At 44.2% G+C, this 27,441-nt stretch overlaps 1 protein-coding gene across 1 annotated transcript; it reads left to right on the top strand.

The window, feature by feature from the left end:
* Positions 1–5,931: 5,931 nt before the first annotated feature.
* Positions 5,932–27,441, top strand: PIPOX (pipecolic acid and sarcosine oxidase). The gene is made up of 8 exons (XM_074265564.1): positions 5,932–6,059; positions 9,173–9,321; positions 21,133–21,346; positions 22,157–22,339; positions 23,913–24,059; positions 25,684–25,842; positions 26,390–26,465; positions 26,757–27,441. Exons 1-8 carry the CDS (start codon positions 5,943–5,945, stop codon positions 26,885–26,887), a joined length of 1,176 nt encoding a protein of 391 aa, XP_074121665.1. The 5' UTR covers positions 5,932–5,942; the 3' UTR covers positions 26,888–27,441.

Below are 27,441 nucleotides of genomic sequence, written 5' to 3' on the forward strand. Positions count from 1 at the left end.
TGCTCAATGTTAGCTAGCGGCAAAGATAGGATCTGAAATCGAGTCTCATATCTGCAGGTACAATTCTCCTTCCGTGGCATGGCATCATATCTAATTTTTTTTCTTTTTCTCTGAGGCTGGGGTTAAGTGACTTGCCCAGGGTCACACAGCTAGGAAGTGTTAAGTGTCTAGACCAGATTTGAACTCGGGTCCTCCTGAATTCAGGGCTGGTGCTCTAACCACTGCGCCACCTGGCTGCCCCATCTCTGTTGTTAAGGGAAGAAACATGACAGAGGGAACAGAGTTTGATTTTGGATCCTGCCTCCGACACCCTGGACAAGCCACAGCCTCCCTGAAAAAGTGAAGACAATAATATTTATAGCCTTCACCTTGCAGGGTTTCTCTGAGGATCAAATGAGAAAATATCTGTAAAGCACTTTTTAAATCTTAGTGTGCCATATAAATGTCAGTAATTATTAAGGAATGAAATAACCCTGAAATAGAATTCATGCCCACTCTCTGTCTCTACCTTCCTACACTCAAATCATAGGATCATAGATTTAAGCTGGAGGGGACCTCAGAAGTTACGACTGTCCCGCCCCCTCATTTTACAGATGAGAAAACAGGCTTAGGACTTGGGCCAAGAGCATGAGTATCAGAGGTAGGATTTGAATTCATGCCCTCTGATCCAAGAGCCACTGGACCACATGAGCTCCTTAGGAGCTGAATCTTCAGAATCTCTGACTGTTCTGTCACTCCTGTGACTATGAGAGCCATTGGGAAGAAGCATCTCTCCAGTTCCCAGGGCACGGGTGGGTCCATGTGTATTGGTGTGCAAGCAGTGGACATTATTATTGGACATTATTGACACATGTGCTCCAGGCACAGAGGTCACAGTCAGGGTGATATGGGTACGCTCTGTTAGGGCACTCTTTCTTAGGTCACCGGAGACTCCTGTTGCAATTTAACCCATTTCTTCTAGTTCTCATATCAGGGGAGAAAAAGAACAGCTCGTTACCATTGCTCATATAACTGTTTCAAAGGCTTCTTTCTGCCAGGAGAATGGAATCCGTTTCTCTCCCACTTTCCTTTGAGAGGCTAGTCTTATTGCCCATAACTTTGCTAATTTTCATTTCTGAATTTGGGACCCTATCTAGAAGGTGAGTTCCTCCAGGAGAACATTGTACACAGCAACAAAAAGATGATCAACTCTAGTGGATGTGGCTCTTCAACATCGAGGTGATTCAGGCCAGTTCCAATGGTCTTGTAATGAAAAGAGCCATCTGCACCCAGAGAGAGAGGTTTGCCTGTGGGGATTGCATGTGGACCATGATGTAGCATTTTCACTTTTTTGTTATTGTTTGCTTGCATTTTGTTTTCTTTCTCATTTTTTTCTTTTTTATCTGATTTTTCTTGCAAAGGGTGATAATTGTGGAAATATGTATAGAAGAATTGCACATGTTTAACATTTATTGGATTTCTTGCCATATAGGAGAGGGGATAGGGAAGAGGGAGGGAGAAAAAAAATTTGGAACACAAGGTTTTGCTAGAGTGAATGTTGAAAATGATCTATGCATATGTTTTGAAAATAAAAAGCTTTAGAAATTGAGTGTTTGTATCAAGAGTCATTCATATACTTGATGAGCATTTATTAAGCACTCACTATGTACTTGGTTGGGAATACAGAGATCAATTGTAATAATCCAGGCAAGAGACAGATGAGGGTCTTGTGGTGGCCCTGTAAGTCATTGTTGGTCCTTTGGTTCTGAAGAGATCCGGTGACATCATGGGTCATGTCTTGACTTGAGTGAGTTAGATTTAAGTGGGGCAGAATTATACAAAGTCATTGGACTCATTCCCTCTTCCAGAGTCCCTGGTGTCCAACAGCAAGAACAAAAGTCTTGAAAGATAACTGGGATGGCCTGGGATACATTGGATGTCTATGGCACCTTTAATGTCTGACCAAACTCTAAGCACTTCACAACACTCCTTTAAGCCACTTGTTGGAACAATTTGTTCTCACGTACCCATTCTGTTGAGGGAAAGTCTTCGTATGCTTGGGGTAGAGATGCATAACTCACTGACAGCTTTGAAGTCTGTTGGTCCCCCTCAGCCTAGTTTAACCCATCTGCCAGTGGTATGACATGGCACTGCCCATCCTGTAGATTCTTGTACCCACGGGCAAAAGTTGGGTGAGGGTGGACATCAGAAGTGGATGAGCAGCCCTCGTATCAGAGGAAACCCATGTACCTCAGCCAAGTAAGTAGAGAGAACAGATTCGAGAGAAGTTGTGAAGGTAGACTTAGCAATTTGGTCAATAACTTTTTATTAAGCACCTACTATGTGCTAAGCACTGTGTTAAGTGCTAGGGACATACTCTCAAGGAGTTCACAGTCTAATCAGAGACACCATGCAAACAGCTATGAACAAGCAAGATACATACAGAATAAATTGGAGATAGTCAAAAGAGGGAAGGTACTGGAACGGAGGCGGATCAGGAAATGTTCCTTTTTGAGAAAACAGAAAATTGACAAGACTTGGCACTGCCTCTGGAAGTCCAGGAAGCCGTAGAATCATCCCCATCATATGCAGTTCAACAGATGGAAAAATCACAGCAGAGAACAGCAGTTATGACAACAATGTGTAGTACAGTGAGAAAAGTATTATTTGTAGCACCAGAGAACTGAATTCAGATCTCGCCTTGAAAACTGTCTGTATGTTCTCGGGTATGTCATCTCATTTCTCTGGGACTCAGTTTCCTTCTATGTAAAATGAGGACCTAAATTTGGATGAGATCAGATTGTAAGCTCCTTGAGGACTAGACTTTTTGTATCCCCAGCGCTTAGCCCAGTGCCTGGGACATAGTACACTTAATAAATGTTTATAACAGACTAGTCTCTGAAGTCCCTTTTACATCAGTTCTACAGTCCTCCAACACAAATCTGCCTGGGATTATGCAACATCTGGAAACTACAGCTTTGGAACAATGTGCACTGGGCATGGCTATTTCCATAGTCCTGACCAGGGTAACCCTTACTAGCCAATCATAAACGTGGCTCACACTTACCCAGATGACTTTCAGGTCTGCTCCAGTGATGTTCACCAGGATCCACTACAGGCTGGGCCAAAGAAGCCCCTCAGAGACGTTGAGAGTCAAACAGGCTAGGGGGATTAAGAATCAACTTGTAATAAAAACATGAACCCTACTACATTTTTATTACCATCCATTTCATCCTCACTGGCATCTTCTCCCATATTCCCATCAGCAGCTGGCAGAAAAAGGCCTGAAGAGGCCACACCCTTGCACGCCTGCCTCTGGGCACCATTTTCTCAGCAAACTGGTGCCTCCCCACATTCAAAGCCAGCAAAGAAAAAAGCAAAAAGCAGGTACTGACTCCCTGTCATCTCCCACTCCTATTTATTTGACTATCTCTCCTGGTTCAGGGCGTCTCATTATTTCTGATCTGTGCAGCTTGCTGCTTTCAAGGTTTCATCTCCCCCTTCCCTGTCTGCAATGTGTCAATCAGGCGATGAGAAGAGCCAGCCCAGCTTCACATCCTCAGCATCTCTGCCCCAGGACACAAGCAAATGCTGACAATACCTTTGCAAGGAGGTGGAGAGCGGTTGTTTCTCTTTTTAGTATTCTCCTTGTTGAGGGGTTGCTGAGGTGAAATTTGGGGTGTCATGCTCCTCCATCTGCTTCTGTCAGCACCCACAAGTTTGGGTGGCCTTGAGGATCTAGGGCCTTGAGAAATCGCTCTCATTTTAAAAAATGTCAAGGGTTGTTTCCAATTCCATCTTTTCCGGAGCCAATTTAGACTCTGGAATCAAGCAGTATGTCTTGAGTCAAGAAAGTTTCAAGCAAAAGAAGGCTCCGGGATGGCAAGAGGACCCCATTTGTTCTCATATCCTCAGGGGGAGGGAGGGATAGGGAGTGTATTTTTTTTAATTTTGTTAGTAGAAAGTATTCTCAGAATAGGAAAACCCTACCAACTCAGGTGCACATCTCTGCAAATTATAGCCTTCGAGGAGCTTGGGATATTGAGGAAAAATGTGATTTGCCTATGGGTTTTGAACCCAGGCCTTCCTGACTCCTCTCTTCTAAGATACTCTGCTTCTTGTCTATGGGTGGGGTGGAAAAGAAGGGTGTGCCCAATGGTTCTAAATCTGGGATGTCTGAACAACAAAAAAATCTGTCTATGATGAGGGATTGAATTCAGAACAAAGGAAGCTCTCCTTCCTGGTTGAAGAAGGGTGAGTAAGGAAGGTGGCAGCATCTCATGGGATCATTGTTCCATCCCCTCATTTTACAGACGTGGAAACTGAGGGTAATTTGGGAAGTCTGAACAACAACAAAAATTGTCTGTGACAGGATTGAAATCAGAACAAAGGAAGCTCTCCTTCAGGGTTGAAGAATGATGAATAAAGGAAGTGGCAGTATCTCATGGGATCATTCTTCCATCCCTTTATTTTACAGAGAAGAAAACTGAGGGAGGCTAAATGTCTCACCCAAGTCACACAGGTAATGAATATCAAAATCAGAACTTGAACCCATGTCCGTTGACTTCAAAACTTGTGCTTCTATTTTTAAAACTGTTCTATTCTTTTCCCATGGGATTATTATTTTTTTAAACCAAAGGGATCCCATCTCCAACTTTATAGGCTGGTGCAGTTCTATCTGGAGATGATAGAATGGGAATAAAGAGTCAATGGAAAGAATCCTTGGAAGGACATATAGAGCACAGGATCCAGAATCTAAATGACCCTTTTGGGTCCATTTAGTTCAATCTATTCATTTTTACAGATTAGAAAACTGATTAGGTGACTTGCCCAGAGACAGCCAGCTAGTAAGCTGTCTAGCATTTGAATTCAGGACCTCTGCTTCTAAGATATGAATCTCCAGATCTTCCACAAGCAGCAAATTTACCTTTTAGAGGCAAAGGAAGGACTGAAGCAGAGCCAAGAAGACAATACATTGCCAGACCTACTCTCTTTAGTCTCCCTGCTCTTTGAAAATGGGAGGAGCAGGAGGAGCAGTAGAAAGAAGGCTTGTGGGAGCAGACTGAGTTGGAGCTCACCAAAATATGGAGATCAGAGCCAGCCCACCTGCTCTGAAGGCCCCCTTCACCTCTTCTCATTAAGATAGAGAAGCCTCTGCTGCTGGGTACAGAAGCAGCTTGGGGTCCCAGGTGCTCCCTCCCCATGTGCCTTTCAACAGTTTCCTCCTTCCCTAGAGGTGCCCTCCCTTGTTTTCCACAGTGTGTGTCTCCCAGAAGAACTCCCTCCTGCCCCAGCTTTGCCTCCAGCTTCAGGCCCCATTTGGACAGCTCTTGGTGCTGAACAGGAACGAATGTTTACTGACTTGGCTTGAGACGAGGAGGGAGGAAGGAACCCAGGTGAGGCTGGGAGATGGAGGAACTGTGGTCGACATGCAAAGCCCGTCTCCAACCTCCCTGGAATTTCCCAAAGAAGTCCTATTGAAAAGGGGCAAAGCAGAAGAGGGAGGCGGCTTTGGCGCTGCCCAGCTTGGATCTGGGAGGAATTGAAATTCAGAGGCCGAAGTCCCGAGACAAAGATCATAATGAGACAGGAAGGTGGCATAGGAAGGAGCCCATTTGCATGACAATGAGCAGAGCCCAGAATAGAAAGCTGGAGGGATGCAAGGGTGAGGTTGGCAGCTGGGCTGGTTTCTCTCTCAGTAGACCACCAGGTCTGTACAAAAGGAAAGAGGGAAAAGAAGGAGCAATGGAGAGATGCAATGTGCTGCCTGGTGAGAGAGAGAGAGCCAGTGTAGGGCAGGACAAGGTCTAAGGAGTGTGTAAACATATGCAAGCTGTAGTACCTGAACTGGCCAGGCTGGACTTTAGCCTCCCCTCTCCTCCCCTTCCTTCATCTTTGAATGGTTAAAGTTCTAGTTTCCCATTTCTCTTCTCCTTTGCTTGAGAACTGACAGGAAAGGCAGGATGGCCACGACCCACAGAGAGCTGTATGATGCCATTGTGATTGGGGCTGGCATTCAAGGCTGCTTCACCACCTATCACTTCGCCAAAAATAAGAGAAAAGTCCTTCTTCTGGAGCAGGTACTGTTTGCCCCCTCTGCTCAGGGATATGCTGGAACGAGCTCATGCAGTCTCAAGAGAGCCAGTTGTTAAATTTTCAGTGTGAGCATTTATATTGGGAAGCAGCAAATGCGAGAAGTTAGGGATTGCTTTATTGTGTTTTTGATTGTCTAGACTTTAGAAAGTAGTGGAGAAAATGTTCACATTGCAGATTAAATTTAGAAGTAAGTCCTGTGATCTCCCCCCCTCCAGAACTGGTTATTAGACATTTGTTGGCCGTTTCCAATTAGGTGTGATTCCATGGACTTTGTTCATGGGCAAAGGTTTTTTGGCAAAGATACTGGAGTGGTTCACCATTTCTTTCTCCATTATGTCCTTATTTAACAGTTGAAGAACTAAGGCAGATAAGGATTAAGTGACTTGCCCAGGTTGATACAGCTAATAAGTTTGAATTTGAACTCAGATCTTCTGACTCCATATATGGTGCTCTATCCACAGCACTACCTGTTTGTCTTAAACATTGCCTAAGCATCAATCCCAAACCCCAGTGCTTTCCCCTTTCTTGGTGGAAAACCAGGGGATCAGATTATGTGACTCATTAGAAAGCTTGTAAATCAGACCTAGACGGAATCTTAGAGGGCATCTAGTTATGAAAGAGTGACCAGTTTTGGTGTCAGAAGATCTGGGCTCAAATCCTGACTGCTACTTCTTAGCTCTGTGATCTTGGACCCTTCTTGGGTCTCAGTTCCCTCATCTGAAAAATAAGAAGGATGAATGAGATGACTGGAAAAATACTTTCCAGTTCCAAGTCTATGCTTTCATGAATCTCCTGGGTTTTAAAGACAAAAAAATCAAAGCCCAGAGAAAGAAAGAAAGGATTAGGAGATGGAGCCAAGATTCAGAAACATTCACTTTCTCCAGATCTAACATTCTTTCCATTCTCTGGTTCTTTCTCTCACACATATGACAAAGAGAAGAGTCAGCAAAGTAGGACTAGAGCCCTTGCAACACATGAGTCTCAATTACGACTGAGAGTAAGTAATGGTGGTCTACAGTTCATGTGCCCAATGGTGAAATGGTGATCAGAAGGTAGAATGTGATGGGACTTAAAGATCTCTGCAGTCCCTTCCCTTTTAGCTCTAAATCCTGCAGTTCTTTGAATGCATAGATTCCTTGCTCATCTGTGCTTCTGGATTATGAACCCCTACTTCTTGCCTTTTAGACCTATCCTTTGCCATCTTCAGACATGGCTATTTTCTTTCAACCCACCCATGCTTGTGTCAAATTGGACTGGCCTTGACTAGGGATTTGATTAGGATCAACTTTGACTCAGGACACCCCTTTTCCGGAGTCAGGAGCTTTCTCAAGAAAACTCTGTACACTACTGAGGAGCTGCCTTGGCACTCCCTGCCTGATCTCAGGCTGGCAAAATTGCCTATGTCCCTGCCAACTCTTGATGGGAAATTCTCATCTTCTTGTTGACAACCCCAAGTAAAAAAAGAGAACTCCTTCCTAGGTTCCTCTCCCTAAAGGGCAGAAGAAAAGCCTGTATGATAAGCACTGAGGGCACGCCTCTGTGTCATGGGGAGAATCTGTCATGTCTACTTGTCCTTTCTAACACCTGCCACCTTTAGTAACTCCACGGCTTCTTAGCACTGTGTCTCTCATTCTTTGTCATCATTAAGGGCTCATTGGAGATTTACTAATTTTCATAATCAGCATTAGTGATTGGAAACTCTATTTTCATTACTCTTTCATTACTCATCTTCTCAGAGCCTGAGAGTTTTTGTTTTTTTTTTTTCTGAGAAAAGAGGAGGGGAAAGAGAGAGTCTTCTTAATGAATTTTGGCTCATGTAGCCCTATCAAACAGAAATAAGGATGATTGAACTGCATTTAGTATTCCACTCAGCTGATTTGCAAGCATAGGACAAAGAGAAAAAGTTCCTGTCCTCAAAAAGCTTAATCTCTATCAAGGAAAAAAAAACAAACATATATCTCTATACAATATATACAAAAGACACAGGCTTATAGATTTAGAACCAAAAAGAGTCTTAGAGATCATTGATTCCAACTGGAGAAGTTAAATGATCTGTCCAGCTTCATGTAGCTACGGAAGTGGGATCTGGATTTAGATCTCCTTAACTACAAATCCATTCTTATACCATTCATGCTGAACTATATATGGTTTACAAATCCATATTTATACCATTCATATTGAACTCAAGATGATTTTTGAAGACCCTTTAAGACTCAACTCAAGTACCTCTTTCCACAGGAGGTCTTTTTACATTCCTCTACCTGCTAATGCCTTCTCACCCAAAGTTACTTTGTGTCTATTTTTTATATATCTTTCATACACATATATTGTATACATACATGTTTATACACATGTATCTGTATGTGTTGTCTCCTCTGTTAGAATGTAAGCTTCTTGGGAGCAGGCAAAATTATTTCAATTTTATCTTTGTATCCCCAACAATCATTGGCACATAGTAGGTGATTTTTGATTGGTTAACAAGGAATTAGATTGATCAGCAAGAGGGAATTCTGGATTGTGGACGGTGGGGCTTGAATAGTCAATGTTACCACTGGAATTGGACAGTAAGGGGACCTAGGAAGTTTGGGATGGGGAGCACCAATAGAAATAGGAAAACATCCCCACCCCATTGATCTTGACTTCCTTGTGCCTCTAATCTCAAAAGGCTTTCCCTTATCTTTTGCCAAGAACTTAAATGTGTCCCGAAAAGCTCATGTTTGAATCCAAAGAGGATGAGACAAGGAGATAGAGTGGGGGAGGAGGGAGCAAAAAAAAAAAAAAAAAAAAAAGGCAGCAGAAAATGAAGGTTAGATGACACAGTGAAAGTGTTATCAGAAAAGAAAAGGGCAAACTCTAGCTGCCTGAGCCTAGAGTAGTACAAATGAGAAACTTCTATCTTCTGAGTAAATGTAATTAAATAGAGTAATGGGTTACCCAGAGAGAGGGTGGAAAGATTTTGAAGAATGGCAGAGGGATTCTCATTCGAGTGGGATAGTTCTTTTCGAAGGTTAGAGAGGGGGAGCACTTACTCTCTAGGGACAGGACAGCTCATGGTGACAATTGCTTCCTTCTGTTTGCTCTCTCCGCCGATTCCCAGTTTTTTCTCCCTCATTCCCGGGGAAGCTCCCACGGCCAGAGCCGAATCATCCGAAGGGCTTACCCTGAAGACTTCTATACCAAGATGATGGAAGAGTGTTACCAAATATGGGCCCAGCTGGAGAAGGAGTCTGGGACAAAGTTATACAGGTTCGCTGGATTTGGGGGGCAGCTGGGTCTCTCTAACATGAGGGTCTTCTGAAAAGTCCGAGTCTCAGTCTTCTCATCTATGAAATGGGGACAATAACTGTAGGAGCTGCTTTACAGAGTTGTTGTGAGGTTTATCTCATAATGAAATAATCTATAATTTATCTCTATCTCTACCTATAAGGAAATAGCTATAATGTTCTCCTCAGACTTCAGAGCACTATCTATTTATTAAAAAGCAGGGTTGGGGGGCAGCTAGGTGGCGCAATGGATAGAGCACCAGCCTTGAAGTCAGGAGGACCCGAGTTCAAATCTGGTCTCAGACACTTATAACACTTCCTAGCTGTGTGACCCTGGGCAAGTCACTTAACCCCAGCCTCAGAGAAAAAAAAAAAAAAGAAGCAGAGTTGGTGAGGGAATCGAGATCTGGTCTCAAACTCAGGAAGCTTTGAATGCAAACTGTGCCTCCGACTCATACTGGCTATGAGGCTGTGGACAAATCACTGCCTCATGACAACTATCTAAGGTGGTATAAAGTAGAGCAGGGGCTCATCCCCGTGGACAAAGGGAGCTCCTCAGGGGGGCTCCCAGGTCTTGTCCAGGAATAGACAGGCAGACAAAACCGTCCCTTATTATCACCAAGGCCTTTCAGTAGAACTCTAGCTTCTTAACTAATCAAGATGGATGCCTCTGATTTCATTGTAGCTTTTGCTTTCAGCCACCTGCCCTCATCATCCACAACAATATTCCCAACCTACAGAATGAATGCTCCCTAGCCATGGAGAAAATCACATGACAGCAATGCATCCTGATTTAATTAGGATTAGTTAAGCACTCACTGTGCACTTTGCTAGGGATACACACACTGTGCACTTTGCTAGGGATACACACACACACACGTGTGTGTGTGTGTGTGTGTGTGTGTGTGTGTTCCCTTATATTTCCTTATATATGTTGCTGGTGGGCATTTAGCCATGTCTGACTTTTTTGGACCCCATTTGGGGGTTTTCTTGGCAAAGATAGTGAACTGATTTTTGGATATGTATATACACACATACATACATATTTTAATTTTAGTTAGACACACACCTCTCAATATGTTATGTGTATGTGTGAGTATATATTCACACACACACACAATTCTGTGGTTGAAAACTCAGCCATATTTATCAGTCCACTTCTGAGGCGAGGGGGATGGGCTCCCCTAGTGTCTGTCCTTCCCCCGCCACTACGGAGTTCTCAATCTGGGCGGGAGGAGACTGGGCCCATTTTACAGCCTGAACTGTGATCACCCCTTCTCCCCCCTCCCTGAACTCCCCACAAATTGCCGCTGCTCTCCCGACAGGGTGTCGGTTTTCTAATGGTTGGGAAGCCAGAGGTTAGCACGCTGTTGCGAAAACACCATTAACTTAAGAACAAAGCGAAAGCCATTATGCAAATACAGCCAGGGCAGCTAATTACAGATTTATTCCCACCAGAAGCGGCTAATGCGCCCAACACCAAATAAATGGCTCCTTGGTCCATCCTGCTGCTAGAAGTACCGACTAATGGACAGCTCCCTCCCTCCCCTCTTTGTCCATCTGTCCTGAGTACTCTGGGACCTGTCCTAGACCTCAGAGGGTAAACTTCTTCCTGAGAGAAAACAAGGTGAACAAGAAGTCAGGTGGGGAGTGACTGTCCTCAAAGGTCCTTTCACCGAACCAGAAACTCTCAAATTTGATGGGATCTGAGAAGTTGGAGAGACCTCAGAGATATGGAAGCTATATTGAATTCTGGACTTGGAATCATTGAATCCCATCTCTGATGCTTATTAGCAGTGTGATCCTAAGCAAGTCATGGCACCTGCTTGCCTCAGTTTCTCCATCTGTAAAATGGGGATAATAATGGCACCCCAGGGTTGTTGTGAGGATCAGATGTGATACTGGTTGTTAAGTGCCTGGTGGATAATAAGCACCATATTAATGTAGCAGTGTAGTATTAATAATAGCCTTTCAGATTTAGAGCTAGAAGAGACTTCAGTCTAGTTTAGTCTAGTCCAACCCCCCTTTTTTTGAGGGAACTGGGACTCAGAGGGGTTCTGTAACTTGCCTAATGTCACCCAGATTGTTAAAGGCAGAATAAAAATGTGAATCCAAGTCCTCTTTCTGTACTGTAAGTGAAGAGCCCCATTAATGTCAGTTTTGATCAATATTTGTCTAAACCATCACACAAAGGCCTCCCTTGGGAGCAGCCACTCCCACTGTGGCTACCTCCTTGGGAAGTTTCTCCTCTAATTGAGGAAATCATTTTCTTGGACATTTCTCTTCCTGACTCTTTTTTTACTCTCTGGGGATGAACAGAACAAGTCTAATCTTTTTTTACACCATTGTTCTTCAAATCCTGGGAGAGAGCTATCTGGTCTGCCCTGACTCACTAGATGGAGCACCTTCTTTTAATCAACTAACCAATCCCCTTCAGGCATGATTTGAAGCCCCATTTTATACCTGGTGGTCATCCTCAGTGTAGCCTGGTGGGTCAATGTCTTTCCATGTGGGCTCCCAGAAATGAGCTCTAGGAGTGGTCTACATCCAGCTGAGTCTGCTAGATTTATCTGTCACCTTCTGTGGCTTTTGAGTCAACTCTGGCTGGGGTAGGTCCAGGGAGATGGAAGCCAGAGGGAATGAGGTAGGCTCAGAGGAAGTGCTGGGAGAAGGGACTGGAAGGAAGGAAGAAAGACAGGGGAGAGAAAGCAGACGAGGCTCTTCTTGGGTGTTTGGATCAGTCAGGAGATTTTCCCCCAAAGACCCAAATTAACCTGAGAGTCTTTATCTAGAACATCACAGAATTAGAACAAATCTGAAACAGATAGATAAACTGTTCCATTCCCTTGCGTCTGGATAGGATCCTACCTCGACCAAGCCGAGCCAACGCGACATTAACATGCTTTTAAAAAAGACAGTCAGACAGGCAATTTCACAACTACTTTGGATAATTCAGTCCAATGTCTCACAATGCTCAGCGTCAGAAATGGGATGATTTATGTGAAAATGCTTCACAAAAATTTAAAAGCACTAGCCACAGGCCTTCGAATTCCCTGAATTCGTTTCCCAGAGCACCAGTTCTTTCTTAGAATGGATTCAAGGAGATTGCTTCTGGCTCCAGAAATGTTCTTTTACTCTGTCGAAACCTTTTCTGATCACCGAGCCTCATCTTTGGGTCCCTTGTCTCCTGACCTCCTGGACCAGTGAGTTCGGTCAGGCCCCTAGGCTGAAAGATGAGAGGTATTATAATACTGGGGAACAAATATCTGGAGTCAGACCTTTTATTTTTATTGTCCATCTTTTATATTTACAACTTGTGGATAAGGATACGGCTTATGATTTGGTAAATCATAACTTCACTGGGACTTATTTTAATCATCTCTACAACGAGGAGGTTGAACCGGTGGACTCTGGGGTCCCTTCCAAGGTTGGATAGGATCTCGCCTCCACCAACCCGAGCCAATGAGACATTAGCATGCTTTTTAAAAAGACAATCAGATGGACTTATGATCTTATGACCCAAACTCTGCCTCCTATGACCTGTGTGACTTTGGGCAAACCACTTCTCTTTTCTGTATAACAGGAAGGCTTTAATCTCCAAATCCTTGATTCCATATCCCTCACCTGTCCTTAGTAGCTAATTTCCTTTTTTTCCCCTTATTATTTCTACTGCTAACTACTCCACATCTCAAGAGTGGGTTTTCTAGGGTTTATTTACTAAGGGAAAGTGAATACACAAATTAAGAAATAACATTCTATGGTAAGGTAATTAGAGTTATGCATAAAAGAAAAGCTCCAGTTGTGTAACCAGCTCTTTAACTGAATTTTCCCAGGCTAGGTTTGGCCCACTGCCCTTTTTGGGGGGGAGGTGGGGAAGAAGCCTTATATCATTGCAACCAGCTTCCTCTTGGTCCTGAGCTCCCTGGAGAGACTGGTTTCTTCTGATCCTGGAATACCCTCACAAGCCCCAAACAATTTTGAGATTTGTCAATTGGTATAGTCTAGTCCATTTTTTGACTTTTCAGTCAATCAGGAAGCTCCTTATTTAAGAATGTTTGGCCCCCATCTCCACCTAATCTCTCTCTTTCTTACTTTCCCCCTACTGAGACTAAGAAAATGACTAAGCAGATAATGGAGTCCCTTACTGGTCATGTAACATATTTTTCAGGGTCTCCTTTCCCTCATTTGTAAAAAATGAAGGAGTTTGGATCAGATGGCCTCTAATATCTCTTCCAGACCCTAAATATGTGATTTACTTTAGATTCCTGGTGTCGGCAAAATACAATACACTAATAGCTAGCAAAAAAAAAACACATATATATATATGTATATAGCATTTATATAATGCTTTAAAGTACAAATCATCTCATTTTGATGATTTTATCCTCACAACCACCATAGGAGGTAGAGTTGTGCAAACAATGAAGCCTTATTTAAATATTACCTATTATTGCTTCCATTTCACTGATAAGGTCTTATTGGTCTTGACTCCAGATGCAGCATTCTTATCTACTGTACCATTTATCTGCCCCTCGGGTCTAAAGTTCAGGATGAACCCTTCTGTTTCAGTGTTATAAAGATGGCTGTAATTATTAATAGTATCAGGAAGTCCTATCTTATATCTAATTTAAATCCTTCATGCTATAACATCAGGAAACAGAAGCTCCCTGCCCTGGTTATAGATGACTTCCCTGTATGTTGTCCAGGCCTTGAACACTTTTCAGCATTCTTTTCCAGATCCCTTCACCTTTTCTTCATTCGCCATGTTTTCCAAGCTTTTCATTTCTAAATCTTTGTACCTTTCCTCTGACTCCTTACCTCCTCCTCTCAGATCCTCTGCAATGGGGGAGCCCAAAATGGACCGAAGACACCTTCTCAGGATCAGAGAAACTGGGTGGTTGTTGTTCAATTATTTGGCTGTTGTCTGTTATATGCTATATTACTTTTCATGAAGAGTAAGGGGGTTTTCTTGGCAGAGAAACTGGAATAGCTTGCCATTTCCTTTTCCAGCTCATTTTACAGATGGAGAACCTGAGGCAAATGAGGTTACCTAGATAATAAGTATCTGAGACTAGATTTGTGCTAAATTTATAATTCCAGGTCCATATTTTCTCTCCTCTCTCCTCCATAAAATGCAAGGGGTTTGAGGCTGAGGTCTATTTTTTTTTTTGGTCTTTGTATCCCTGATCTGACCTGGCACAAAGATGCTTGATTATTGATTGGTTGACAAATCTCTAAGTAAGTTTAATTCATATTTAAAAGAAATGATTATGCAATGGATAGGGAGTGATAGTTCTAGAATCAGGAAGCCCTGAGTTCCAGAGACTTAGCCGGGGGAGTTTTTTATCCTCTATCTCAGTTTTTTCAAAAGCAAAATGGAAATAGTAACCCTTACTCCCAGGATGTTGTGAGGATTAAAATGCTTAGCATAGTACCTGGTAGCACATGGTAAGGGCTATATAAATCTTTGCTATTATTACTATCATTAAAACACTAAGGTAGTGCCTGCCTCAGTTTCCTCAGTTGTAAAATGGGAATAATATAGTCCCTATCTCTCAGGGTTGTTGTACAAATCAGATAACTGGAAAGGGTTTTTCACACAGTTTTGGGAGACATAGAAAATACTTAATAAGTATTGACTGATTGATTGACCCTTATGAGAGGATTGTTGTTGCTTTTTAAAGTGATCACATAGGAGGCCCTTGATATAAAGGCTTGTTGAATGAATGGGATAAGGGCCGGACCTGTGATTTCCTTAGAAATATTTCCTCTACTAATTCTAATTTTGGCAAGGCCTAGTTCTGGAGCACTGAGAGCTCAAGGGGACTCTCCTGAGCTCACACAGTCAGTGTATGTAGGAGGAGGGCCTAGCTGCCCCTGACTCTTCTCTCTATACCAGGCTTCCTTTCTTTGAGCAAAGGAATGAATATTCTGTTATGATAAAGCTCCCAGAGAATCCTCAGCAGAGGCAGCTCCTCCCTCTGCCTCCACTACCCATATCTGGGTGGAAGCGGGAGATCTACCTTCCTTAAGACACTCTGCCAGGAGTGGAGACACAGGTATGATCAATGCACACCCTGTGATGTGTCCCCAGGCAGCAGAGACAGAGAGAAGAGGCCCCACCTCCCTGTCCTGGGCCCCAGCTCTTGTCAGCCACCCCTCCTTCTCCTTTGAGGCCCACCAGCCTGCTCCTGACCCCAGCTGCCCCTGCTTAGCTGAGATATCAGACAAGATCACAGCCGCAGGCAGTACAGCTGCAGGCAGAACCCAGAGGCCCCCACGGCAGCAGCTGCGGCTTCCTCTGTCTACAGAAGTGTCTGCCTTGTCAGCTGAGTCCCCAGCCCTGAGCAGCCTTTGTTAACTGATACCACCTCATCCCACTGAGCTGGAGACGGAACAGAAGGAACAGGGAGTCTCTCCAGAAACTGGTGACAATGGAGGCGGATTCTGACTCTCCTCCATGAGATCAATAATCAATAATCAATCAATAAACATTTATTAAGTGCCTACTATATACCAGGCACTGTGCCAAGCATCAGTGGTACAAAAAGAGGCAAAGGATATTCCCTGCCTTTAAGGAGCTTACTATCTAATGGGGAAGACAAATACATACAAATCAAGCTTTACACAGGATAAATAGGGAATAATTATCAGAGAGAGCGCTAGAACTAAGAGATAATTCCAAGATCTGGCTGTCCCTCACCCTCAGTTTTATTCATTTCCATAGATTGTAAATGTGCAGATCAAACTGGGGATGAGGATGCAGGGAGATAGAGGCAGGCCTGGGATAGAGGTAATTGGGAGTAGCCTGTGAGTTACCAAAGATATTCTGGGGAGGATGTTCCCAGACATGTCAAATTGCAGGGATTTGTGGTAGATATTAATCCCCACCCCATCCCCAAATGTCTTCCCTATCCACCATCCCCGATCCCTCATTCAGGGCACAGGTTTGAGGGGAACTGGTGTCCGGGACTCCAGGAAGATTGATAAGGATTCTAGCATGAGCGATCTGGAAGGAAGATCGAACCCCTCCATCTTTTCACTGCTTTTCCCTGCTTTCTTCCTGCTACTTCCTGTCCCCAATAAATAGCAAAAGCCTCTGACTCTACCTACTGGCAAAATAAACTGTTCGGGGGAAGTGGGAGGAACAATGCATATATCACCAAAGGATCCAAGTTCAAATTCTAGTTCTACTCTATTACTCATGGGACTTTGGCTAAGGCGCTTACTTTGTGAGGGATTCCCTATCTTCTGGAAAATGAAGCAGTGAAAATTTTGAAGGTTACTTGCCATTCTGACTTTGTATGATCTGGTCGCAGGGGTGCTGTCAATCACTCTCTTGCTCCCTGGTAAGTAGGAAGAAAAGATGGTTTATGTCTCAATGAGGAGAAATAGTAAACCAGGGGGAATCGGAGATGACCTTTCTTCCTCTCCACTCGCCATATTCCCGGTATCAATTAATCAACAACATCATTTATTGTATGTACATGATGAATCTTGGGGGCTTGGATTTTAGACTTGGAAGGAAGCTTAGAGGTCACCAAAATCAATCCCTCATTTTTATGGTTGTTCGGTCACGTCCAAGTTTCTGTGATCCCATTTGGGTTTTCTTGGCAAAGATACTGGTGTGGCCATTTTCTTCTCCAGCTCATGTAGATGAGGAAACTGAGGCAAACTGGGTGAAGTGACTTGCCCAGGGCCATGGAGCAAATAAGTGTCTGAGGTTAGATTTGAACTCAGGTCCTCCTGACTCCAGGGCCAGCACTCTGTATCCCCTGGCTGCCCTATACACATAAGCCTATTCAAGGTAATTTCAGGGAGTCACAAGCAGCAGTGTGGGCTGGGAGAGGGGAGGTCAGTAGAAGCCTAAGATAGGAAGTAGGAATTCTAAGAGGCAGAGGTGAGGAGGTAGCATGGGGAGACAGCCTAGAAAAAGGCATGGGATAGGGGGAGGCAGAATGTGGAATTGCATGGATCAGTTTATGTAAGCAGACCATTTTGGCCGGATGATGAAGAGCAATTCTTGCACAGCCCTGGATCCTCCTCTTCTTGATAACTGTAACTGATCATTCCCCAGTTACCCACAGCAGCCCCTCCCCCAGCAACCTAAGTTTCCTCTTCTCCCGCTTATCCAAAACTCAACAACCGAGAGCTAAGTGGACAAGGAGTTCCAGAAAGCGTGGGGACGAGAAATTAATGCAAAATGGGCAGCCTGTTTATTGGGCTCTAGGAAGGGCCATTAAGAAAATAAGCACTTAAATGATTTTCAATCTGCCTCTGGAAGTCATCTATCTTCATAGTGGAGTGGGTAGAGGTGGGGAGGGGGAAGCTGGGCCTTCTCCGATCCCTGTCTTGATTGACTGATTTCCAATTCTTTAGATATTTCCCACCGGAGTCTCTCACCTATCTCCCATAATGACAAGTCTTTGCATTTCCAGGCAGTGTTTTACATTCATTTCCGATTTGCTCGTAATGGTCAAAAAAAATCTCTCTCCAATCCAAGCTGTCTTCTCCAGCCGTGCACCATTTCCCCCAGGCCAAATAGCTCAGCCGTGATCTACGAAAAATGAGAATTTCCCAAACGCAGCTCCAGAATGGAGGAGCGGCGGGCATCGCCAATTCAGATGGAAAATTTCCCACTGTTAGATCAATAGCTGGGATAAGGAGTAAATGCCACGGGGGCAGAGAGCTGAAGAGGAATGATTACAAATCATCACGATGGCTGCGCCATGGCGTGGGGGGCCATATGATTTCCTCTACCTTTTCATCTGATTTGGGAACTAGAACAATGTCGGGCACTTCATAATTCTATGTATTCCCACCGTTTTGTGGCGAGTTTCTATTTCTGATTCAAGGGAGTCTGACAGAGAGGGTAAAGGTGTAGCCCTGGTATTAGGTATCAATCAATTAATCAATGATCATTTGTTAATCACCTACCACGCGTCAAGCACTGTGCTAGAGTCTAAGCCTACAAAGACAGAAAGGAAATCACCTCTGCTTCCAAGAATTTCTGATCTGTCTTAAAGAATCCAGAAAGATCTGAGTTCAAGGCCTGGATCAGATGCCTGCTAGTGGAGTGACCTGAAGCAACTCATTTGATTCCTTTGGGTCTCAGTTGACTCATCTGCAAAAATGAGAAAGCTAGTTGCACCTCCCCCTCCCCCAGGATTGTCATGTTGTGAGGCGCTTGTGATATACTGAGATAACATATATAAGGCGGCTTGTAAACGCTAAGGCTGCTACATAGATTTGGGGCGTCATTGAAAACAGCCTAGCTTGGGAAGCAGAGCATGGGCTTTGGAGTTAGAGAAGCTGGGGGAGAATATTTATACACATACATATACATGTGTATTATATAGGTATATATATATATATATGTATATATATATATATATATATATATATATGAATATATATATATATATATGTATACACGTGCATCATATGTATGTGTGTATATATATAGGTATACACGTGTATCATTTGTGTGTATATATATGTATTATATGGATTCTCCATATTCAAATGTATACACACACACACACACACACACACACACACACACACACACACATTTTTAAGACCAGGATTCATAGCCCTGTTTGACCACTTAATACTTACTTGAAAGCAAGTCACTTCCCCTCTCCAGTCCTGTTTCCTTAGCGGTGAGGGAGGGGTATGACTAGATGTCCTGTAAGGTCCCTCATAGTTATAATCTTATTAGAGCCAACCTCATACTCCTTGCTAAGAGCCCAAGAGAAGAGTCATGTCTTTCTCTAACTGGCCAAGCTCTCTCTTCCCAATCTGGATTAGGATGCAGAGGTTTTGTACACCGACTCTAGCATGAAGGGTCTAAGTCAGATGCAGGACTCCTTAGCAATCCCCAAAGAACACGAGGGGCAGATGGAAGCCAGAAAGGAGTAAAGATGCCTTGCTAGTTGGCTTTGCTGACCAGCATCATGGACTTAGGACTGGGAGGAACCTCAAAGGTCACTTTTGTCTAACTCCTTTATAGTCCTGGAAGCTCTAGATCCTATGTAATCTCTCGGGGTCTCAGTTTCCCCTCTTGTAAAATGAGAGGTTTATGTAGATTGTTTCTGAGGTCCATTCCAGCTCTAAACATATGTTCCCAGAATCCTAGGGCATCTATTCACACTCTTCACTCTATTGAGGAGAAAATGGAGACCTGGATAGTTAAGCAATCTGCCTGAGATCCCAGAAGTGACCAGGGGGATTTTGCTGATGAGGACCAACTTGAAGGAAGCATTCCACCTTGGGGTCACACATAGGAAGAGCTCATTTTTTTCTTTGTTACGGCTGCTATTTTCCCTCCAATGAGCTTTTAAGGTGCACATAAAAGCTTTCTGTCTCCCTCCTGTCAGTGGTGAATGCCAGGGAGGCGGGGGCCATGGCAAATGAATTGGGCACACTGCGAAGCTCTGTGTACGACACCAGCCCCAGGGTCCCCGCTGTGTTCCTCCCCCTCCCTTGCCCTTCCCCATCTTCCCTTTAATCCCCCTGACCAGATAATGTGGGATTTGGAAGCATGTAATATCCGTGAGACTCCATTATAGGCTATTACCAGCTTTGTGCTATGTACCTGGTGGATGTGCCAAGCTGACAGTGGTCACCAAGGCTGCTGGAACTGAGGGGTGTTGGGGGAGGATCCCCCTCCCTCACTGCTGTTTCCCCTTGTTCCTCCCAACCCCCTGTAGTTCCAGCTCCTTCTCCGACCAAGAAACAATGCTGGAGAGAGGAAAACTGCTGGAGATTAAGAATCTGACAGACTGGGAAGCTGTGGAAACAGAGAAAGATCCAGGAGAAATGACAATAGAAATCCTAAGCTGTGAATTGTCGGAGCTGGAGGGAAACAAAGAGCTTCTGGTCTGACCCTCTCATTTTACAGGATAGGAAACTGAGGTCCAGAGAGGAAAAATAAAAGGGTCAGACAAGAAGAGAGCCCAGTTCTCTTGACGCCTAGGTCATTCCTTGTACCCTTTCTGTTATGGACCACAATACCTCCCAGCCACACAGAGAGAAGGATCTAGAGATGAAACCCATGAACAACAAAAGACAGATGTGTAAACAAGGGGGGCACATAATGGGACCCAGAGGCGGAAAGAGAAGGATGCAGAGACAGAAAGACAAATGGAGAGAAATACAAGAAGACAGACAAACCCAGGGAAAAACAGGAAGAAACAGAGACAGAGAGAGGGAGAGAGGCAGATAGAGAGAGAGGGAGAGAAAAGAAAGAAGAGACAGAGAAGAGAGAGAAAGAGAATAACTGAGAAAGGGAGGGAAAAAGAGAGATGGAGGGAGGGAGAAAGGGAGGGGAATAGAGGGAGGAGGGAAAGAAGAAAAAAAGGAAAGAAGGAGAGAGAGAGGAAGGGACAAAAAAGGAGAGAGAGGGAAGGAGAAAGGAAGGGAGGGAGGGAGGGAGAGAGAACTATAGAGACAGAAAGAAGGGAGGGGAAGAAAAAAAAGATTAAGCTAAGTGAGAAAGGTAAGACAAAAGTGAAGAAAAGGAAGGATGAGTAATATGTTGGCCTGCACCTGATATATTACACTAGCCTTGAGGCCAGTGAATTAATTTCTCAGACTAGTCAGTGGAAAGAGCATTGCATTTGGCTTCAAGGCACCTCAGATTAAATTCTGGTTCTGTGTGACTTTGCGGAAGTCATTGTCTCCTCTAGCAAATGAAAGGGTTGTGGTAAATGTCTTCTGAATGTCCCTTCCTCCTCTAACTTTAGGCTCCTGTGAACCCACCCTTGTCCAAATGTCTTTCTTCCCCCAGACAGGCAGGATTACTCATGCTGGGAAGGAAGGAAGATGCAGATCTTCGTGTCATTCAGGACAACTTGTCTAAGCATGGCGTGGAACACAAGCGTTTCAACACAGAAGAGCTAAAAAGATATTTTCCAAATATTCACTTGTCCAGAGGAGAAGTGGGAATCTGGGAGTTGTCTGGGGGTGTCCTGTTTGCTGACAAGGCCCTGAGAGTCCTGCAGGTGATATAAGATTAGAGTGGTGGATGGGACAAGGGAAAGGGAAGGGAGTGAGGGGAAGGTTGGGAGGGCCAGGGAGAGCAAACACCCTCTTAGACCCAGCTTTCCATGGGAGAGGACAATGAATTAGGGGGGACAATTGGCTACTGATTGGCTTCCATGGAGGAGAACTACTATTACCAAGGCCCAAGACCATTCCTTTTGAATGTGGGTACTGGGGTGACTGGATGATGCAAGGGACATGCTTTTCAATGGTACCCCATAGACACAGCAGGAGGATTTGTGATTCGGGGCTCTCTTTTCTGTCCAGCATACAACTGTTTCTCATACCCCTTGGTTTATCTATTGGGATGAGCATCTTGTATTAGAAAGACCACTATATTTAGAGTAAGATGAACTGGGTTCCACTTCTGTATTCACCATTTTCAATCTATATCACTGGGCAAATCATCTGTTAGATGTAGAGGGTTAGATCAGATCAAGTTCTTAACCCAGGATCCTGGAACTTGGTTATTTAAGATAGATAGATAGATAGATAGATAGATAGATAGATAGATAGATAGAGAGATAGATAGATGGATGGATGATGGGTGGATGTGTGAATGGAGAAAAATATAGTAATATTTCAATAGAATTGGTTTCCTTTGTAATACCCATGTATTTTATTTTATGCATTTGAAAACAGTATTGTGAGAAGGGAATGACTAGCTTTATCAGATTACCAAAGGAGGTCTTTCTAAGACTGTTTCTAGGCTCTCAATCTATGATTTTTTTTCTTTTCCCTCTACTCCTTCCCATTTCTCCCCTTTTTAGGATTTAATCAGACAGCTAGGAGGCGTGATCCATGATGGGGAGAAAGTAGTAGAGATAAAACCTGGGTTCCCAGTTACCGTGACAACCACCATCAGGACCTATCAAGCCAAAAGCTTGATAATTACAGCGGGTCCTTGGACTAACCAGCTTCTCCTCCCCCTGGGAATACAACTGCCTCTGCAGGTAAATAGGGACAGCCCAATATGACTGGGGTGGTGGGGAGTGAAGAAGAGATGGAAGGTAAGAAAACAGGGATGCCGACTTTGGCATGGATACCCAGGGACCCAAGATGTCAATCAGTAAGTGCACAAGCATTTATTAAGCATTTGCTCTGTGTCAGGCCCTGTAAGGGAAATTGCTAGAGATAAAAAGAAGATGCAAAAAGGGTCCCTCATGGGGCTTATAATTCAACAGAATACACAACATGCATATATATTAACACAGAGAGACCACAGTTACCCCTTCCACATCATGGAATTAAGAGTGTGATGCCCCTGAGATCTGGAAAAATTGGGTAAAATTTTCTGGAGCTCCCTTTGTATCAGAGAAGTTGACTTCTTTCTTTTATGAGATGTTTACAGTACATTATTGTAAAGTTTGAGTTAAATATTTGGTCATATTTTAACTTTAAAGAAGAAATTGTGTATGTATATGGTATTATAAAATAAAATAAGCTGATATTATACACATTTGTATGTGTTTCTGAATTTCTAACCTTTTTCTGTGGCATCAGTGGGTTCTGCAAAACTCCAAAATTCCTATTCTGTTTTTTATGCTGACCCACAATGTATCAAAACCTTGATAAGGGAACAGCTAAGAGGTGCAGTGGATAGAGCACCAGCCCTGAAATCAGGAGGACCTGAGTTCAAATGTGACCTCAGACAATTAACACTTCCTAGCTGTGTGACCCTGGGCAAGTCACTTAACCCCAATTGTCTCAGAGAAAACAAAACAAAACAAAAAAACCTTCATGAGGAACGTGGAGATGTGGAAGAGATAACTATAACTATAAAAGAATATTGGAAGGGAGGGCACCAGCAAATGGGGAGATTGAAAAAGGTTTTGTGTTATTATTGTTTTTTAATTGATAACTTTCAATAGGATTGGTTTCTTTCATAACCTTATTTATTTTATATTATCCATTTAAGAACATTATGGTGGGATTCTAATTCCCATATTGGAAATAATAAGTAGAAGGTAGACAGACAACAGGGTCATACCTTCCTGAAAAAAGTCACAAAGTATCCTTAAATCTTTCCCAATATTTGAACCATAGGGTTCACCAGACTGTCTGCCTAAGGGATCCAGGATACAAAGTCGAGCATCCCTGATGTAGAAGGGCATGCTCGAGCTGGTTTTTGAAGGAAACCAGGGGTTCTGAGAGGAGAAGGTGAGGAGAAATAGTGTTCTAGGTAGGGGTGATGGTCAGTGTACTTTGATAGTAAATGAATAAGCCATCTGTAATTGAGCTGATTTGTTGTGGAAAATTTCAGGGGAAAGAGGGAAGAGAATTACTCAAGACAGAGGTTGCTATTTGCACCAGTGAAACACTTAAGTAAATAATTCATTCTGACTCCACAAGCATTTTACTTTTTATGCAAACAAAAGTATAGTAAAGAGTCCAGAAGTCAGGTCCCATCTGGAAGAGGCTTGTCACCCCATCTTTGTGTTTCCATGTTCTCTCTCTCCCTGGAGCAGCTGCTTGAGATTTTCCCTCTTTGTCCACCATCTCTCCCTTTCCCCATCTCTATCTTAGACCCTTCGGATCAATGTGTGTTATTGGAAAGAAAAGGTTCCTGGGAGCTTTGGAGAGAACTTTCCCTGCTTTCTGGGGTCATTCCCAGATGTGGCTCCCCACCATATCTATGGCCTTCCCGCTAGAGAATACCCAGGACTGGTGAAGGTGAGTACGATGATTCCGATAAGACTTCATCCAATGCTTTCCTTTTCCATGCTAACCCAACCCCCACACTCATGAGCAGTAGCAACAGACCACCTCATTACCCACAGAAGCCATGTCTGCCTATCCTGGGGCTTGATGACTAGGACATTCTCTCCGAGAGCCTTGAAGGACTGGGCATGGCTCCAAACACGGGGCGGCCATAAGGATGGGCATCTGGATGTTTCCCTCTGGCAGCGAGGAGAAGGACTCATAAGTCCTGGACTCATAAATATCATATCTATGTATGAATCATGTCGTGTCCTGTCATATAAAAAAGAATCATAGGAAGGGACCTTGGAAGTCATTAACTCCAACATTGATTTGAGAGAGGAGAAAAGAGAGGTACAGAGCAGTCACTGGTTTGCCCAAAATGGGCAAAAATGGGATTTGAATTCAAGTTTTCCAGTGTCCTGTGAGCTATTCCATGCATAGCCCGGTTCCGTGGAACTTAGAGCTAAAAGCAACTTAATTTAGCTCTTTGTGCAATTTTTTTTGTTTTGTTTTGTTTTGTTTTGTTTTTCTTCCCAGATTATTTTTACCTTCCGAATATAATTCTTCCTTTGCAACAACAACAACAACAAAATTCGGTTCTGCACATATATATTGTACCTAGGATATACTATAACATATTTAATATGTATGGGAATGCCTGCCATCTAGGGGAGGGGGTGGAGGGAAGGAGGGGAAAAATTCGGAACAGAAGGGAGTACAAGGGATAATGTTGTAAAAAAAAAAATTATCTACGCATATGTACTGTCAAAAAATGTTAAAATTATAAAATTAATTTTAAAAATTAATTAATTTAGCTCTTTGTTGCAATTCAAAGAATCTCAGTGGCAGAGGGCAGGGAACCTGGGTTCAAATCTCCTTACTCCCTCCGGGATCTGAGACAAGTGTCTTTGATTGTAAAACGAGGGGGCGAGGCTAGATGATCTTCTAGCTCTAAATTATGAAACCTCTAAGGTCCCGTTCAACTTTAAACATTCTTTGATGCCTCTCATTTTCCTGAGGTGGACATGGAGGCTCAGAGAGATTAAGTACCTTGTACAGGATCACATGGATAGAAAGTCGAGGAGGTGGGATTAGAACTCAGGTCTTTTGATGGTAGGTCCAGCTGTCTTCCCACTATGCCTCCTTGCTTCTGCAGTATTGCCATTGTGCTGTGTGTGTGTGTGTGTGTGTGTGTGTGTGTGTGTGTGTGTGAGAGAGAGAGAGAGAGAGAGAGAGAGACAGAGAGAGAGAGAGAGAGACAGAGAGAGACAGAGAGAGACAGAGACAGAGAGACAGAGAGAGACAGAGAGACAGAGACAGAGAAATACAGACAGACAGACAGAGGGGGAGGGAAGGAGGGAGGGAAAGAGAGATAGAGAGACAGAGACACACAGATTGTATTGTGAGACTGTGTGAGTATATACGTATGTATATGTTTGTGTGTGTGTGTGTGTGTGTGTGTGTGTGTGTGTGTGTGTGTGCTTGCTTGCTTTCCCCCCTGCCTAGGTTGGGGCAGCTCCAGCCCCTTCATCTGGGTGGGGTCTGCTTGGGAGGTGGACCCTGTTCCCTGAAGCCGGTTGTGATTGGGTACCAGGTCTGTTATCACCATGGTAACAAAGCCGACCCAGACGAGCGGGACTGCCCCTCAGCCTCTCCAGCCCTAGCAGATGTCCAGCTCCTCCGCAGCTTTGTGAGCGATTACCTCCCCGGCCTGCAGCCCGAGCCCTCCATAATGGAACGCTGCATGTACACGGTAAGGGGCCTGCCAGGGCCCCGTCGGGCCCCTGGAGTCCGGCTCCGCTGACCCCGTTTAGCCCCCGACATCTGACAGTGACTGAATCCTGTGCTTTGCTTTCCGGGGGGGAGGCGTGCGGGGGCTGCTTGCTGTCCGTCATTACCGAGGCGGCCCGGGCCCGCCGGCCCCTTCCAGCATGCTCCCGAGCTCCCGTCCAGGATTGATTGGGAAGCTGCCCGGCTGGGCATGTCTTAGGAACATGGAGCGGTGACAGCTGTCGCCGGAGCCGGAGGCGTCTCCATTAGTTAGCTGATGAGCATTTACGGTGCACCTACTGTGTACAGAGTCTTATATTAGAATACAGACAGATGGGCACACAGGGAAGATTGGCCGAGTCAGGAGATGCCGGGGATAAGAGTGCCCGAGGTTGCCCGAAACGTTCTCCTCCAGAAAATAACCTAGCCCAGGCCCAGTCCCTGCAGAACCAAATGCCACGTTTCCCTCCATCACCACGTGGCCCGTAATGAGTCCCCAGCATTTAGCCCGTATGTTGTGACTCCCGCAGAACAGCCCAGACGAGAATTTCATTTTGGATCGGCACCCCAAACACAACAACATCATCATTGGGGCCGGCTTCTCAGGTGAGGACGAGGGGAGGAGGAGGAGAAAGGCTTGTTGTGCTTTGGGAGGGTGTCTGCAGCCTTCCCCAGGGCCTTGAATGGGAAATCGGGGTCTGCGGCTGCAGCGGGCTCGAAAAACTCTCTCTCAGCTCCGGGGAATGGGAGAAGCAGGGAGTCTCCATGATTGCTCCAGAGAGCAATCTCTGGCTCTGTGGGGGAGGGAAAGAGCAGGGTAGCTGTTCATCTAGGGGGCAGAAGTCTGTATTCCCAAGGAACCTGGGTTTCTGAAAAGCTCTTTTTTCCTTTCCCTAGGACACAGCTTCAAACTATCGCCTGTGGTGGGGAAGATTCTATATGAGCTGAGTACCGAGTCCACTCCCTCTTATGATCTGACTCCATTCCAAATTCGCCGCTTCCAGCCCCTGAACAAAGCATCTCTGTAAAGCCCCGCTTAGCATCCTCTGCTTAGCACAGGGCCTAGCACATAGTAGGTGCTTAATAAATGTTTGTTAATGGATTGAATAGTTGAAAACTCACTGATTAAAGGGAGGAACATCATCCACATTTCATATTTTTATGATTGATTCAGACTCACTCATTCCCTCTGCATGACTGCTGAATCCTGCCACCAAAAGTAGACATCTGAACTACTTTTAGTGGCAGGATTCAGTAGTCATCTAGAGGAACTAGAAGGAAGAGACTTAAAGATCAATTTTCCAAAATGGTGGTGGGCAGGCTCAGAAGCCCAAAGGAGTGAAAAGAATTTTGTTCTCTGCTCCTCTTTAAGAACAGGGGAAACCCTCCAAAAGCAGGACTGATTTTGATTCAGATTTCCTGGAGAAGAGGAATGGGGTATAAGTAAGGTTCCTTCGGGTTTGGGGCTGTATTCTTTTTGCCTTTGTAATCCTAGTTCACACACATAAGGAGCATAATAAATGCTTAGTAGTTTATGGATACATATTTTGTGTTTACTTTTTTGTGTTTTGCTGTTTCCCTC

This window comes from Sminthopsis crassicaudata, chromosome 4, assembly GCF_048593235.1.
Source record: "Sminthopsis crassicaudata isolate SCR6 chromosome 4, ASM4859323v1, whole genome shotgun sequence".
NCBI classification, from domain to species: domain Eukaryota; kingdom Metazoa; phylum Chordata; class Mammalia; order Dasyuromorphia; family Dasyuridae; genus Sminthopsis; species Sminthopsis crassicaudata.

Bases quoted from the DNA above. Each gene is read 5' to 3' on its own strand.
- PIPOX (XM_074265564.1), top strand. From the start codon at position 5,943: ATGGCCACGACCCACAGAGAGCTGTATGATGCCATTGTGATTGGGGCT. The intron at 24,060-25,683 runs GTGAGTACGATG...ATTGGGTACCAG, and splicing joins AATACCCAGGACTGGTGAAG to GTCTGTTATCACCATGGTAA. The intron at 26,466-26,756 runs GTGAGGACGAGG...TCCTTTCCCTAG, and splicing joins CATTGGGGCCGGCTTCTCAG to GACACAGCTTCAAACTATCG.